Source organism: Ixodes scapularis, unplaced genomic scaffold (assembly GCF_016920785.2).
Source record: "Ixodes scapularis isolate PalLabHiFi unplaced genomic scaffold, ASM1692078v2 PGA_scaffold3__209_contigs__length_174095766, whole genome shotgun sequence".
Taxonomy (NCBI): domain Eukaryota; kingdom Metazoa; phylum Arthropoda; class Arachnida; order Ixodida; family Ixodidae; genus Ixodes; species Ixodes scapularis.
The window spans coordinates 128,554,338-128,572,233 of NW_024609868.1; the positions used below are offsets into that span (position 1 = coordinate 128,554,338).

At 46.0% G+C, this 17,896-nt stretch overlaps 1 protein-coding gene across 1 annotated transcript in view; it reads left to right on the forward strand.

Moving 5' to 3' along the window:
- The first annotated feature begins 279 nt into the window (after positions 1-279).
- Positions 280-17,896, forward strand: part of LOC120836937 — a 52,806-nt gene continuing 35,189 nt past the window's right edge. Inside the window, exons 1-3 of the mRNA XM_042292875.1 lie at positions 280-834; positions 10,423-10,435; positions 10,685-11,173. Coding sequence (XP_042148809.1) covers positions 280-834; positions 10,423-10,435; positions 10,685-11,173 — 1,057 coding nt within the window. The remainder of the gene's footprint in view (positions 835-10,422; positions 10,436-10,684; positions 11,174-17,896) is intronic.

Sequence of the window (17,896 nt, forward strand, 5' to 3'; positions counted from 1 at the left end):
AGTTCGCCCACTAAACCTTTATTTTCAGTTAAATTTTCGCTTTCTCGCCGCCTTAATTCGTGACAATATTCCGACAAATCGGAATATACCACGTCCACTCTCGACAGACGCTTGCGCGTTTGTCGAGTTTTCAGTTCAATTTTCGCTTTCTTGCCGCCTTAATTCGTGACAATATTCCGGCAAATCGGAATATACCACGTCCACTCTCGACAGACGCTTGCGCGTTTGTCGAGAGTGAACGTGTTTCTCCGGAGCTCCCGATCCCTCACGCCAGGAGCAATGTCAAACGGAGCGCCGGCGTCGGCGGCGCCGACCGGACAGGATTTAGCGGAATCCTCTGACGACGGCTACAGGATGCAGCTGCCCCAACTCCCACATGGAAAGCGGCTGGAGACGACGGTGTTTCTACACGGTGACCTGCGCGGGAGGCCGTACAGGACCCAGGACTTCGCTGAGGCGCTGGAGGAGACCGTGGGTATGAAGAACGTGGTGGGGCTGGGAACCTTTCAGTACAACCACGTGCTGATTTGCACACTCGACACCGCCGAGGCGAAGGAGCGCCTCGCTGCATTCAGGGAGCTCACCGTGAAGGGAAGAAGGTGCATCATAATCGACCCCAACCAGACGGAGGTGACGCTGCGAGTACATTGGATGCCTACCTTCGTGACTGACAGCGAGGTCGAAGGCGCTCTTGCCTCTCTTGGCAGGTTGAAGCGTTCTACGCGGGAGAAATGGCGTGCACCGAACGGCGCATATGAGGTGCACAGCACAACGAGAAGCGTCACCCTCGTTCTCTGTGAGGGGGTCAACAAGGAAAACCCTCCTCATCGCGTGGTTACCATTTGAGCCCGTTCTCGTTTCGACCTTCTCACTTGGCCCTTCTCAAAACAACCATTCTCAAAAAGATCTCTCTTGGACCTGTCGCATTTGGCCCTTTCCCGTTTCGTCTTTCGCATTCCCCCCGCAGGGGGCACCTGTGAAAGCAAGTGTTTGGAGAGTGGCGTCTCCACGGACCCCGAGTCATGCGGGTTCGCCCGCCCACGTCTGGCTGTGCGTGGCTTTTCCGTGTCCGGGGAAAAAGGCATCCTGGTGGTTGAGTCGAACCCGGGGTAGGTTTTGACCCTTCGGGGCCCCCCGGGTGAGGCAATACACCACTTCGGCCCCCGCTTCCCGTAGACGAATGTCCTGGCTTGGCCCGACCAGGATGATTCAGTCAGTCGCCACTTCTACTATCCCCTCCCTTCTTTTACCTTTGTCTTCTCCTTCTTTTCACTCTTCTCATTTCTCTTCTTTCCTTTTTCATTTCCTTTGGCGGCAAGGGCTAACCTTGGGTGGCGACAGACTCCTCGTCCAAAACCACACTTGGTTATAGTACCTGGGCAGTGCTAATAGTCTAACGGTTCCAGCAAAGCCCTTTTTTATGGTCCGTTAACTATTCCCTTGTTGGGCTCCGTCGTGGGCGGCACACCACAGGTTCTGAACACTTTCCGCCTCTTATGGCTCCCTCTCTCTCTAAACCCGGTTCCAGGCAGGCATCCAAACGGCCCTGTCCGGAACAAGTCATCGCCAAAGCACCAGAAACAGAACACTTTGTTAAGTTTTTTGTAGTTCACTCTGAAGACAATCAACGCCCTGCCGCCAAGCTGTCTCCGTTCATTGTTGCCAAGGTTCTTGAGCATTTGATCGGACACTCCTACCAAGCAAAAAAGTTACATTCTGGGGACCTTCTTGTTGAGGTCACCACTCAAGAGCAAAGTGTGGCCATTCAGAAGATGAACAGCATCGTCGAGACCTCAGTCACGGTAACACCGCACAGGACGTTGAACACTGTGCGTGGTGTCATCTCCGAAGAGGACCTGCTAGATGTAAGTGAGGATGAGATCCTTGAAGGCCTACAAAACTCGGGTGTCATTACAGTAAAGCGGATTATACTTCGCCGCGAGGGTCAGGAGATACCCTCAAAACATCTTATTCCTTCTTTTGAACGGCATTGTCTCCCAGCGACAGTAAAGGCAGGCTATCTGAACTGCCGTGTCCGTCCTTATGTGCCGAACCCCCAAAGGTGTTTCAGGTGCCAAAGGTTCGGGCATGGGTCCAGGAGCTGCCGTGGAAGAGAGATCTGCGCCAAGTGTGGCAGCAACGAACATGTCGCAGACGTCTGTGAAAGCACTGTGTGCTGCTCCAACTGCAAAGGCACCCATGCAGCGTACTCCCGTGCCTGTCCCCTGTGGAAGCAGGAAAAGGAGATACTGAGTTTAAAGGCTAAAGAGAACATTACATACCTTGAGGCCAAGAAACGCTGGTCATTCCTTGCACATGGCTCGTATGCCGACGTGGCGCGCCGGGGGCCTGCGCCGCGTATGGAGTCGAGGGCAACCCAGGTTTTGCTCCAAGACCTGGCTGCCGCCCTCAGGGCCCCAAAGCCTACCCAGGGGCAGCAGGCTCCCTCTCTTCGCGGAGAGGGTTCGCGGGCTGCTCCCACATCCCAAGACAGGCCAGCGCCTACTGCGCCTGTACAGTCTGCACGGTCTCTTACCAGGGAGAAAAAGCGAGGCCCTCGGCCTCACTCCCTGGAGAGACCGCTTGCAACCAAGGAGCTGCATGGCCCTCATGCAGCTTCTGTAACACAGAAGGAGGTGGAGAAGATGAACGGGGTTGAATCCCTCCCCAGTACATCTGCCACCCTCCCGTCAGGTTCTGGTCGTGGCCGCAGGTTAGGATCTCGCAGCTCCGACCCTCCCAAGCCGGCAGGCAAGCCTGCTTGCGGAGCTCAGGAGAGCGGTGCTCCTGCCCTATCCACCTCCCCATCTACCCCTGAGTCTGACCAGGAGGAGATGGAGCGGAAGAATCCGAAAACCAAGCAAAAAACTAAAAAACCTGTGATCCCTCCAAAGGGATGACTTTTTTTCACTGTTCATCCGTGTGCTCTTAATTTCATATCTTAATAATGGTTTCAGTGCTAATGCAGTGGAACTGTCGAGGGCTCCTACGTAACCTGGCGGATGTGGAGTTTTTGCTGGAGGAACACAAGCCACGTGTGCTTTGCTTACAGGAGACTCATTTAAATTCCAGCCATACCAACTTCCTCAGACGGTACCAGGTATTCCGAAAGATCGTCCGTGCTCTGTCAGTTCTTCTGGAGGAGTTGCGGTGGTTCTCCCGAGAGAAGTGCCCTGCGTACAGGTCCCACTGTCTATCTCACTGGAAGCAGTGGCTGTCTTCACAAAGCTCTCACAGTGTGCTCTTTGTATCTACCACCATCCTTTACTTTGAAATCCTCAGATTTTAATTCGTTTTTAGACCAGCTTCCTGAGTCATTCCTTTTGATGGGCGATTTTAATTGTCACTACCCTCTATGGGGGCGTACACGTCATGACATTCGAGGAAAAATTATTGAGTGTGTTATACTCTCGAACACTTCTGTCTTTTTAACACTGGTGAGCCTACCTTTTTTAGCTGTCAACACCTTTCTTCATCATGCATTGATCTCTCTATTGGGACTGCCACACTTTTCCCTAACTTCTCATGGCATGTGCATCCTCACCCATATGGTAGCGACCATTTCCCCATTATTTTAAAGTGCACTGCTCCTTCATCCTCTCTCATGACACGTTCACCACGCTGGGAAGTAGACCAGGCAAACTGGGCCATGTTTGAAAGTTCATCTGAGATTAACCCTGAAACTTTAGTTGGCTTGGATGGAAATGATGCCTGCAAATGCCTTATTGCCTCTACAATTGAGGCAGCTCATAAAGCTATTCCGCAGTCTTCTACACGCCTTCCTGCTAAGCCAAAACCTTGGTGGACTAAGGAGTGCAGTGAGACTCGAAAAAAACAAAAATGTTCATGGGATGTGCTACGCCGGTACCCGACCCCTCCAAATGTTTTAGCCTTCAAACAGGCTTGGGCGAAGGCTCGATATGTCCGTCGTCAATCAAAAAAGATTACATGGAATAAATACACCTCCTCCGTTAATAGTCACACCAGTGTAAAAGTTGTCTGGGAAAAAGTGCACAAGATGAATGGGGATTATCGAGCCTTCTCCATACCGCTTTTTGTACTGCCAGGTGGTGTACTGCCCAGTCTTAAGCAGCAGGCCAATATTCTAGGGGAGCACTTCGCATCTGTATCAGGTTCATCGCATTACTCGGCTGCATTTTTAAAGCATAAAAGTGTTATAGAGAAGAAGAGAATAAATTGCTCTGGAGGACTACGAGAACCCTATAATAGACCTTTTACTTTTCGAGAGTTACAGGCAGCATTAAATAAAAGTAAAAATACGTCCCCGGGACCAGATCGAATTCACTACTGTGTGCTCAAGCATTTGCATTCCAATACCCTGCAGGCGCTTTTAAGCTTTTTTTAACCAGATCTGGAGAGAAGGGGTCTTCCCAGATTCTTGGAAAAGAGCTGAGATTATCCCGCTCCTCAAGCAAGGAAAAGATCCATCATTACCCTCAAGTTACCGGCCCATAGCCCTCACAAGTTCCTTAGGGAAAACCTTTGAACGAATGGTAAACTCAAGATTGGTCCATTTATTAGAGGAAAATAACCTCCTCGACAAGTTTCAGTGCGGTTTCCGTGCTCACAGATCAACGGTGAACCACCTCGTCCGACTTGAGAAAACTATTCGTGAGGCTTTTGTTAATAGACAGCATTGTCTTTCTGTCTTTTTTGATATAGAGAAGGCTTATGACACAACATGGAGGTATGGAATTTTGAACGATCTTGTCTCTTACGGAATTCGTGGCCGAATGCTCTCACTCATCAAAAGCTTTTTGGAAGACAGATACTTTCATGTCAAGCTTGGTACAACCTTCTCTCGTAGTTTTGTCCAAAAGAATGGAGTTCCACAAGGTGGTGTTCTTAGCGTAACACTATTTTTAATAAAAATGAACTTTATTGCAAAGTCTATCCCACAATCACTTTCCTATTCCCTTTACGTGGATGACTTGCAGATCTCTTGCTGTTCGTGTAACATTTCGGTCTGCGAGAGACAACTTCAGCTAGGAGTTAATAGTCTGATGAGGTGGGCTGATGCCAATGGGTTTAGTTTTTCACCAGAGAAGTCAGTATGTGTCAACTTTTCATCACGTAGGGGCATGATCCTAGAGCCTAGTCTGACCTGTTCATTACGAACAGGCAATTCCTGTACGTAATGAACACAAGTTTCTAGGAGTGATATTTGATAAAAAGTTGAATTTCCGTAGTCATGTACTTTACCTGAAACAGAACTGCTCAAGGTCAATGAACCTCCTTTCACACAAGTCTTGGGGTAGCGATCGGGAATGCCTCCTTCGTCTCTATCGCTGCTTGGTTCTTTCAAAATTGGATTATGGATCTGTAGTGTATGGATCCGCACGTCAATCTACCCTTCAGGTGTTGGACCGGATCCACCATCAAGGTCTGAGGCTTTCCACTGGTGCTTTTCGGACGTCCCCTATTCCTAGCCTATATGCTGAGAGTAATGAATATTCACTTGAAAAAGACGGTTTTATTTAGGCTTCCAGTATGCATTAAGAATTCGCTCTGTCCCTTCTCATCCGATCCAGGAAGCAATTCAGGATTCTCGTTATGAAACTACATTCCAGAACAAGCCATCTGTCGTACCCCCTTTTACGCAGAGAATTAAAACATATTCACAGGCTTACAACCTTGACAGTTTCAGCCTAGTTGCCCAACTTCCACTGGCAGTGGCTCCTTGGGAGTGCGTAGCACCCATAATCAATTTTACTCTGATCAAATATAATAAGCGGCAAACTCCTGTTGCTGCCCTGCAGCAGGAGTTTTCCTAGGTTGCTTATACGTACAGTGACTATAGGAGTTTCTTCACAGATGGTACTAAGAGTGATTGTGCTGTTAGTTGTGCTGTTATAAGCGAGACATGGAAGGTTGTTAGGCGTCTTGATGCCAGAGCCTCAATATTTACTGCAAAATTATATGCTTTAATTTTAGCTGTTGAATTCATTATAGAAAACGCTATCCAGGCCAGTGGCGGATCCAAGGGGGGGGGGGGGCGGTGGGGGCGATCGCCCTCCCCCCCCCCCCAAACGCCTCGCCAAGCAACCCCCCCCCCGGGTTCTTTGTCAGCTCGAAGAAAAAAACGTAAGCAATCGACGCGAGGGACAAAAGATTAAAACAGCGGTGGGTGGACGCGCCTGCTGGGCGCTTCCAAAGTGAGGTTTATCTCCGTCAAGGTCACGGTACGTCTTCCCGACAAGGACGGCGCCAGGAGTTTCGAAGTGGAGAGGCGGTGGGGAGGCGCACCAAATATCAGGGTCCTCGACTGCAGGCACACTTCCAAACAAGGCCAGCACGTCGAGCACGGGGGGAAAATACCTTCAACATATCTAGTCCCCTTTTTTCTCTCTCTCTCTCTCTGTCTCCCTCTCTCTCTTTTGAGGTTGTCTGCGAAAAAATTGTGCCCTGAAAGCTCCCAAACGCAGACGCCAAGCAGCCTTTCTCAAGGGTACGATCCTATACACAGCGGATTATCCTTCCTCTCTAGCGGCCGCCTTTTCATCACTTTTCGTTTGATGGTTTCTTCTGGTTCTGGGCTTGTCTTTTGGCATGTATTCTTTGGCTTGCTTTGAGATGCTGTCGCCCACGGGCTCACTAAAGGTATCTTATTGGCACGGTGTGCTCATTACCAAGGGAAGTGCGGAGGGGACGTACCAGGAGGAGACGTTCCAGGGGGGAGGGGGGCGATGCAGCTTGTACAACCAGGTGACCAATTGCTTTTCTTTTCAACTGAGAGAGGAAGCAAATGCTCTGGGTACAGTGTAGTCCGGGTCTGAGCTCCTCCTGAAGACGCTCCGGACTTCCCCACGACCTTGGCTTAAACATAAGGCCGCTTTCGTCCTCGCCTCCATCCCTCACTGAGGATCAGCGCCGCAGCGCGGAATACAGAAAGAAGCCGACGAGCGGCAGAAGGGGGAAATGTTTCCTCTAATGGGCTTCATAGTGCCTGCGGTACGACTTCTCGTGGCGGGAAGCTAATAAAAGAAAGATAAACGGTACGAGCACTCTAAAGGCTGGAGGCTGCTTACACGGGGTCCTCAAGCCGACGGCGTAGGCATTTATTTGTATACAATGCCGTTTCAACTTAGGGTGGCGGGACATATTTTAGGAAAGGCGCCCGCTACCCCTTGCCTCCCCTTGGCGCCATCTCTACTTTTCGAGTTAAACGCGGCTTCTGTGGATTGACGGCAGAGCTTTCGCGCGGCTCTGCAGGAGCGAATATGTGTGTGTCGAACGGAACAGAGGGCGGGGCTTGCTGGTTTGCAACTGCGGCCTCGAATTCCCTACCTAGGGGCTTGGGGAAAACGAGCTCTTTCAAAGATGCGACTAAATTAAATAGCCAGTGCCTGTGCCCGTTCGAGTGAACACCGACTCCCAAACATCCATGCTGCAGTCGTGATCGGTCTTTAGCCCAGTTGAGATTCGCCGACCGGACAACCGCTCTGTCCCATCATATCTCTGCACCTGTCCTCTCGACCCTGACGAATGAGCTAACTACCCAGAAACAAGTAAGTGTTCCTTTCATACAGAAAATATCCAGACGAAGTGCAATTGAATATAATCTGGAAGAATCCATTGCTGGTCTTAAGTCTGGTCTAAGTTTAAAAGTTATAGTTGCCGAACTGCAACATGCTTTCAAAAATCTGCAACAATTATTCGCTTTCGTTCCCTCGAGTTGCATCCAGAACACGTGAAAACACGCGAGCTTGGGTTGGCAATGCCACATGTGCTGCACTCTGGACATTTCAAATATACGGCGAACAACCGACGAACTTGCCTGGCAGCGTTCGTTTCGCTCGCTGCGTCAACAGTGTTTTGACGCCGCGGGCAGCGTCGAAGCCGCCGGGCCATTTTTGTCGCTTGTTTCCAACGTACTCGCTCCATTGAAGCAACCGGCGACAATGAAAAGTATGTTTTAAAACCACGTTCTGCATTTTGGCACTGAATATAAAGTTCTATCTACTATGCCAAGCTTAATCTCAAAGAACAGCCGAGCTTTAGATTAAAACGGTTTTCGCATTGTCATTAGCTGCATGAGCTTCCTCCGTATAACGTTCGGCAAAGGTTGGCTCTCCGTACATGCTCTGCGAAAGTAACAAGAATATATAAAAATTCAAGCAAAAGGAGCCCAAAAGTTGTAGCCCCGCCGGGGACATCTGAGCCATCAAGTTACGCTGTCTGCAATTGTCACAGCCGCTATAGCACCAAACATTCATCCCCAGTAGTTAAACTTCTTTTTCTATTTCTAGCGCGCTGCCACGCCAATGGAGTAATCCCGTTTCCTATGAACTACAAAATTCCTTGCGTTATGGTGTTCTGAAAGGATAGTGCCACCACAATTTTTTTAGATACTCACCTCTAGCGTGGTCACCCGAAAGGTTTTAATACAAAGAGTTCATCCCCGACAGGTAAACAGATACAAAAGCTCTCAAGATCTATATTATGTTATCAGAGTTTAGTAAAAACGATAACTCCACAAAAAACATGAACACTCCCCCCCCCCCCCGCCGTTTTACACCGAGGAACCGCCCCCCCCCCCCCCCCTAAAATGGAGGTCTGGATCCGCCCCTGATCCAGACATTCTGTTATCTACTCTGACTCTCTCAGCGCTTTAAAGGCACTTGCTTCTTTGGAAGTACCAAAAAATACCTTCGCTACTAGGCTCCGGAACATTGTGCACACTGCAGCAAAATCAGAATTACACAACAATTTCTGTTGGGTGCCTAGTCACGTCGGTATTCAGGAAAATGAGGATGCTGATAGAGCTGCCAGTACGTGCATTGAGAGGCAAGTGGATATCAAGGACATTCCGTACACTGATTACAAACACAGTCTTAATAGAGCAATCCAGAAAAAGTGGCAGTTAGAATGGGACACGGAAATACACAACAAGCTTCATTGTGTGAAACCTACCCTGCGGGAATGGGCAAGTTGCCGACACAGGGAGCGCTTCTTTGAGGTTGTGCTCTGTCGTCTGAGACTGGGACACACCCATCTCACGCATGGGTAACTCCTACGGGCAGAGGCAGCTCCGAAATGTGAACACTGTAACGAGTCTTTGCGTGTCCTGCATATTCTTATCGTATGTCCTAAGTACAATCACGAACGCACCACTTTTTTCTCTACCTTTTTCCGGAATCGCGTCCCGTTCCACCCGGCATTATTATTGGGTGACGAACCTCTTGTGCCGCACCGTCAAGTTTTTAAGTTTTTAGATAGCATTGGCATCCTACATCGGCTATGAAATTTAGTTTGTTTTCTTTTCTATTACGTTTACCTGAAGATTAGTGGTGGCAGAAAGCCGGCGATCTTGTATCGTCGGCACATTTTCCATACTTCCTTGCGTAAATGAAATTCCTTTAGAGTGCCTCTGGTTAGTGGAGCATCGGTTAAAATTTCTGGAGGCCTTAATAGGCCTGTATCTTGTAAGGTTTTAATCATTCATATTCCATAGTTTTAAGATGGAACTACGTACTATAGGTCTTTTCAGTATTACTTTTAACTTACCTTGTGTTTGGCACACTATGGCCTTAGTTGCCGCTGTGCCTTTAAACGCCTAATTTTCTTCTTTTTCTTCTTTCGCATTCCAACCCTCCTCATTTGGGCCCGTTCTCGTTTCGCCCTTTTCACCTGGCCCTTTTCAAAACAGCCATTCTCAAAAATATCTCGCTTCGACCCGTCGCACTTGACTTTTTCTATACCAAAATTGTCTTTAGGGTAATATTAATAAATACATTGATACAATTTGTTTGTGTGTGTGTGCATGTGTGTGTGTGTGGGTGCCACGCAGCAGGCATACTCTCTCTGCTAAGGATTTTAGTAGTGCCGTCGAGATCGTCGTGAAAAGCTACTAGCTGACAATAAAACAGACCAACTATTTATCGCAGCCAGATCATATTCCGAAATGTCACGTTGTTTGAGGTCTCTCGACTTGGGACAACACCACCACTTCTATAATGCAGTGGTTCTCAAAAGGGGGTCTGCGAAGGCATCCTAGGGTTCTGTGAAGCCGTGTCTCATCAGTCAGGCACGACAATATTAGATGTCTTTCTTCACGTTGATAAGAAACGTTCCAATTTTCGAGAGAGCACTCTCGTGTGTATGTCAATGAGATAAGTCTACTTCACAGTAGCAATTAGTTATATCCATTTATTAAATCATTATCATGATAACTTATACCTTTCTATTCCCCTCACCCCAAACGGGGTCCTCCATCATATCTGCCTTTCTACAGGGGGTCCGCGAAACGTCAATGGTTGAGAACCACTGCTATTATGCATGCTATATCTGTTCAAACAAAGTTTCCAAATTAAATGTTCATCGCTTTTTTTTCTCTCATTTGCTTGGAAGAAGGGAAGCAGGCGTCAATGCACGATTCTCAGTGCGTGCCTCTAGACATAGCATATCTCTGATGGTATGTTGGGGGCCCAAGCAAGGTAAGGCTCATCAACAAACACGCGAAGGCATAACGACGTTAGAAGCATGCCGAACTAGTGCCATTCGGTCGTAGCGCGAACGGGCGAAATGAGAATGGGTCTAGTTGCGAAAAACACGATTCGGATCTTAAGAGAACGTTCAAACGAGAAGGACCAAATGAGAATGGGTCGAAATGTGCAAGGTTCAAATGCGAATGGGACGTTTTGAGATACACCCTCCTCATCAGGCCTCCATCACCCGGTGTTGCTCTCAATGCCTGGCCGACCGCCGCTGTGTCTCCGCTGCAACCAGCTGGAGCACATGCGGAGGCAGTGCCAGGCTCCTTGGTGCCGCAGGTGTCGTGGATCTGGCCATGTCGAGATTGAGCTCGTGCCGACATACGCGGCCAAAGCCAGGGTCCAAATTAACACGGCCCCCGAAGACGTACTTCTGGACGACGGTGACGAGCCAATGCAGCTTGCCTTCACGGAGCCACTGCCGCCGCTCGACGCCGATCATACGTCGCGGGATTCAGGCGAGCATCCGGAAGTGACGGAAGGAGAGTGCGATGTCAAGGAAGACAACGGAAAAGCGGCACAGATCGACGACGTCGTTCAGCTGACAGACGGGCTGGCGGCATCCGCTGAAGCAACCGGCTCGACGCCGGCATCGAAGTCGGCCGCCTCTTCAGCGGAGTCAGCCGCTCCGTGCAAGTCTCCCCTACCGAGCGGCCCAGGTGCAGCGGAGCAGCCCAAGGTTACCAGGCAAAGTCAACGGCAAAAACCCAAGAAACCGGACAACCCCCCTTATTCGCGACTCCAGCGACCTATAGGGGGCGCCTCCACCAAACAAACATGGCGGCTGAGTCCAGGTCGCGTCGGCTCGGCCGGGCTGCCTGAACAAGCGGCGCATTCAATTTAACAGATGTTCTTTTGTTTAATGCCAAATTTTATAGGTATCTGAACTGAGATGGTTACGTGTAGCCGGTGCACATAAACTTGCAAAGCATAGTTTTGTTTTCCCGTTGTTTTTTGCTCTTTTCATGTCAAACTTTCGTTTCGGAGATTTCGTTCGAAACCGAAACTATGGGCTCCGGAGAGACGGTAATAGACTTTAATCAGTTTTGATCATCTAAGAAAAGCGGCGATGACCAGAGTATTGTTCTACCGAGAGTAATTTTCAGCAAACTCGCATGCCTCGACCATGCGACTTATCTGTCCACGAAATCGAGCTTTTGTGCGGTCAACAACACAGGCTGCAGGAAAATTACGAAAATTGAGCGAGCGCTTCTTGAGCCGAGGAGCATTTTAACCCGCTGGCGCCCCACAACGCAGCTGATACTCTTATTTGAATTCTGGTTTTAGTAGCAGTCGAGAATTCATTTTGACGAGCGGGTTATGTATTATATTACGAACTGTGTCCCACTAAAGCGATATTAGTATATTCTTCGGGTTGAAATATGAGCTTAGTTGACTAGCTATTAGATGAACTGCTGAATACTATTTGGCAGACAGAGAGATACTACTCAAACTCAGCCAAATGGTTGTAGCCAGTAGCACGGAGACGAATGCGGACGAACTGAAGAGAGGCTTCATCGCAGATTCACGCAGAACCTCTCTGGGCATTGAACTTGACCTCGAATCCTGAACGGAGAAAATTAGCATTTTCTGTGGCCGGTCAACTTGAGCGATGTAGACGTGTATTGCTGCTGGCTTCGACGGGGGTATAATATAAATATTGGAGGCGCGATAGATCATAATGCCGTGACAGCTTCTAACTTTGCGAGACGCGTCCCCCACCTTCTGAAAGCAGACAATTTCCCTCATTAATCATATGCAGCGAGCAGGTTTTCCTGAATCAAGTAATTGCGAAATCAGCCCAACTCCTTCAGTGTGGTTCAGAGGCTTTTTCGGCGAAAAGCAGCCAAGATGAATAGCCAACGCACCGACCGGCATGGGTGGCACAAACTTGAGGCTAATCAAACACAACCAAACTCAAGAAAAGCACCTGTCGAACCTTCCCATTCACTTGACTGCAACGTTGGTGTTCCCTCCAGTGAAACACCTCGTCTGTCGTCCTCAGTCCACTGTTCTACATCCTTATAAAGAAACCACTTATCAGTCACCAAGTAGTCGTTACTTTGAATGTGATTCGAGACAGACAAGAAATTGAAACGGTTTTCCGTGAATCCTCCCCATCCAGGAAATCGAAAGCACGCGACCGTCTGTTGTGGAGTAAACGGGCTTTCAAACATGCGATGGAAGGAAAAAAATCTACTAAGGCTTCACCACACTAATGAACACTCATGCAAACTTTCGGACCCTCGTCAAATTACATTGTTCGCCACCGCGCCGACAACACGTGTCCGCGAAAACCACCAGAGACGCGGAGGGGCGCGGAGCTACCTGGACCGGCTGGTTCCCGGTTTTCCCGCTTGGTGGCGTCCGTTTTGCTGGAGTCGCGAACAGTGGGGATCAGCATTTCCCTCATTCTGGTAAGCTCGCCCGTCACATCCCTCAAAGCTGCCCTGTCAAATACCTCTTTTTTTTTTTTAGGGGGGGGGGGGGATGGGGAGGGGGGGGGGTAGAGAGGGAGAAAACGCAAGTACCCTGCAGATGCACTTTTTAGAAAATAATGTGCCATGAACGACGATCAGTGCTATTCTTTGCAGAGTGACGTTGACCAGCTTGTGTCTGGGCTGCCACCTGCTTTTCTGAAATGTATTCATTTAAAAAGGACGTCTGTAAAGAACAAGGCAATTTGTTTGGAAGAATTGTTTACTGAATTTTCATTTAAACTTTCTGCCATTATGTTAACTGAGACTTGGAGCACGAGTGAACATAATGTGCTGAGGTTACCAAACTATACGACTTACTACTTACACCGATCCAATGGACGAGGTGGTAGAACTGCGTTACTGCTCTGCGGCAATGCTGAATGTCAGTTACTTGATTGTTACAGTTTGATTACGCCTGACTATGAAATGCTCTCTTTGTGTTCAAATAAGACAGTGTATTCTGTTTGTTACCGGCCACCTAATGGAGGTATCTAGATATTTTTAAAATTCTACGATCAATTTCTAGCCTTCGTTGGTGAAAACAAAAAGACCTTAATTGCTGGAGGAGATTTCAACATCGACATGAGTAACAATAGCCAATCTGCCAGGAGTTTTAGCACTGCAATAACATCTAATGGTTTTGACAACATGATTAATGTTCCGACTAGAGTCACAGCCGAATGCCAATCCGTCCTTGATCTGTTTATTACAAATTCATTGTAGTCGTACGCTAAGGCTGGAGTTATAACCTGCAGCGTTAGTGACCATCTCCCTGTGTTCCTTTGTGTGGAAAGAACTCAACTAGCAGCTAACAAAGGCCCTAAAATTCTATACCAATCAATTACGGAGAAAGACCTTAATTTTTTTCCGCCTTGCATTGCTGCGGGAGAATCGGAACAGAACAGATACATTCAGTGAGGCGAATGATGCTTACGATAAGTTTATTGACATTTTCAAAAAGCTATATACCGACCACTTCCCTATTAAAAAACGTAAACACAGTCGAAAAATAAAGAAGCCGTGGATTACGCCAGAGCTGCTTAAAGAGATGAAAATTAGAGGCAAGCTATACAGGTGCTTCCTGAACACTCGTGCACCTGATGATTTGAAGACGTTTAACAGTACCGAAATAAATTGACAAAGAAGCTGCGATCTGCGCGGACAGAATACCACTCCTTTGCTTTAAGCGATAAAAGCAATCGCCATGACGTGTTATGGTCCAGACTAAACGAACTATTAAATCGTGGTTCTCCGCATGCTCCTGTCTCGAAACTTCGAGTGAATGGCAGGGAATTGTCTGGAGCCGAAGTAGCTGACGCTTTTAATGATTTCTTCGCAAACCTGACTACACGTGGTAACTCGTCGGCTGCTCTCGAATATGTGAGCATTTGAAATGACAAATCAATGTTTCTGCAACCGGTCACCGTGCCTGAGGTGATATCAGTAATCAAAAGTCTAAATAATAGCAGTAGCTGTGATATTGATGGTCTCCATATACGGCCTGTAAAGCATGTAGCTGATATAATCGCGCCTATCCTCACTGATATATTTAACACCTGTTTAGAGACAGCTGTCTGCTAATCAAAAATTCAAAAAGCAAAGATTACAGTACTTTACAAAAAGGGAGATAGAAATGATCCGGGAAATTATGGGGCAATTTCTATCCTGCCAGTTTTTTCAAAGGTATTTCAAAAACTTTTGCACTTGAGACTTTCGGGATTTATTAATAAGTACTACTTGTTGACGCCACACCAATTCGGCTTTTGTAAAAACAAATCAAGTGAACTAGCATTACTTGAACAAAAAGAATATATGCTCACACAATTTGAAAACAAAGCCATCGTTCTTGGTGTATTTGTGGATTTTTCAAAGGCTTTTGACTTAGTAAATCATGACATTTTGCTTGAAAAGCTTAATTGCTACGGTTTCCGAGGACGGGTTTTATTGCTTCTAAACTCTTATCTCTCTAATCGAAAACAGGTTGTCCTGATTAACAATATACGCTCAAAGGCGCAACCAGTGCTTTGTGGTGCGCCACAGGGCAGCATATTAGGGCCACTACTCTTCAAAGTTTATCTTAATGATATTGTAGATATTAGCCACACAGCCAAATTTATAGTATATGCGGATGACACTAGCATATTTTTTTCTGGCCATGACATTCATGAACTTATAGATCGATGTAATAATACAATGAAAGCACTCGAGAACTGGTCGGCAGCTAATGCTGTGCAAGTAAATGAAAGAAAAAGCAAAGGCGGTTATATTCAGACACAAAAACAAGCCGGTTCCTACACATCCAGAAATATTCCTTAATTCACGTCGTATAGAAGAGGTAGATAATTTCAGATGGTCTCGGTGTCATATTTTCCGCCGACATACTATGGGACGCTCATGTAAACTACTTGCTCACAAAAATAGCGCAAATTACTGGCATAATTGGACGCATTCGATACCTTCCCGCACAAGTTAAGTTGCTTCTTTATAATTCACTGTTTTACTCACACTTAAACTATTGTCAACTAGTTTGGGGGACAACTACATCTTCAAACCTACAGCGTATTCATTTATTACAGAAGAAATATTCTTGTTCGCCACATCTATAACGCCCCTTATGGAACACCAAGTTCAATTTTCTTTCGTCGTTCTCGCGGTGTCAGGGCACACAATCTATACAGATATCGTTTGAGTGCTCGCTATAAATCAGAAACACAGAGAAATATAAGTAATATACGCAATCTTTCCCAATTGCAAATAAAAACAGTTACTCTACAACAGTCAAAGAGAGCTGGGTTGTCCCTACAACTCGACTGAACTCCGGAAAACAATGTCTCCGTTACCTTTTACCATCCCTTTTAAACAACTATCACCATGTTCATTTTGATCTGTACACTTGCAGATATAGTGGACTTCGCGCAATGTACGAAGCACAAAAATACACATATGTATGTCTGTGTGTATATGTGTATATATATGTGCGTCTATGTGTATGTATGTATTGTATGTACGTATGTATAATATATATGTGTGTTTGTATGTATGTGTATGTGTGCATGTGTGTGTATGTATATGTATGTGTATATATATATATATATATATATATATATATATATATATATATATATATATATATATATATATATATATATATATATATATATATATATACATTTATATACATATATATGTACAAAGAAATATTTGCCCTTAAAGGAGTTGGTCGAGGAGGTTGCCAAAAGAGTGAGCTTGATGAAACGTTTCGGGCCTGGTAGGCTCTTCGTCAGTCAAAGTAAGAACACTTCGTTCTCCTTTTCTTTCAAAGAAAAAGCGGCCGGAAAAAAGAAGTTAATTCGAAAAATGCTTACCGCTTAGCGGGTATCTACTCAACTAAATTCTCACTTAAAAGTTTAATATATCACGATACCAATGCAGAAATACTATGGAAATAATTAAATATAATATTAGTACTGCCATTGTTATCGTAAAACCAGTTTTTGGGACATGTGGTTGGACATAAGCCAACTATACCTGGTGTCATGTGAAGCCAATGAGAGGCCCAAAGTTAAGCGTTTGCTCGTGTCGCATTAAACGATGAAGCGAGAAAAAAACCAAAAAAAAAAAACAGTGCGACACCGATTAGAAGATCTCAATTAAAAGTCCATAAAAAAAAGACGGCAATAATCCTTTCGAACTGTTAAGGCCCTTCGGTTCTAAAGTATTAAATTTATAAATAAATTCAGATTCTTTATTTTTTCGATCTCTGGTGGTCCGAAAGCCCCCCTGGAGTATAATAAAATTAAAATCAGAAAGTCCGTTATGTCCTGCGGAGTTTAAGTGACGAGAAACTGGTCCGGCAACGTGTTTACGTAATGACTTTTATGTAAATTCACGCGTTTTCTTATGCTTGTTCTAGTTTCTCCTATGTATTGAATTTGGCATTTTTTACATTGAATCAACTAAATGACATTTTCCGAATTACAGTCAAAGGTGCCATTTATTTTCCAGTTAAAGTTATTTGCTGTGCTACGAATAGAGTTAGCTATAATTATGTCCCCACATAAACTGCATTGGTTATGATTGCACTTGATGCAACCAATAGGGACCAGGCTACGTCCGATGGAGTTTCGGGACTGTTTAAAGAAATCTAATAAATTACGTGGTCTCTTAAACGCTATACCAGGGGGTCGAGGGATAACTGCCTTTAAGGCTGTGTCCATGTGTAAAATATTCATGTATCGTCTAAGAATATTGTTTATGTTTGGAAGTTTTGACTGGTAAGGTAAGATTAGTCGTAATTCATGGTTATTTCTTTTCGGCCGCTCTACTGAACACGTGTTCCGAGAGATCGCTCGACTTTTTTATATTGAATTATTTATTAGCGGTAAGGGGTATCCACGGTTAATGAAATCCTCTCCTAGTGCTCTAGCTTTTATATCAAAATCCTTATCTTCTGAACATATGCGTCTTAAGCGTAGCATTTGACTGTATGGTATACCTTTTTTGTTTTGTATTTTTAATTGAGGTCAAAACCTCAATTACAACGCGGTAGAAACAAACATTTGATTTTCAACAGAGACTCAAAGCAGTGTATCTAGACTTTGAAATGAAATTTATTAGAAATTCTTATGAGGTGGCATGGCGAAACTTTAACTGAAACGCGGTGGCCAACAGTTTTCGTAAACTCCTTAGGGACTCGTTACAAAAATCAATTGTTTTTCAACACAGACTCGAAAAGGCTGTCAATAGACTTTCAAATTGAATTCATACGAAATATATTAGAAACTTTATGCGGTAGCACATTCGAAACTTCAATTGTAACGCGGTGGCCAATAGTTTTCGTAAACTCCTTACAGATTCATTACAAAACTCGGTTGCATTTCTATTGAGACTCGAAAAGATACG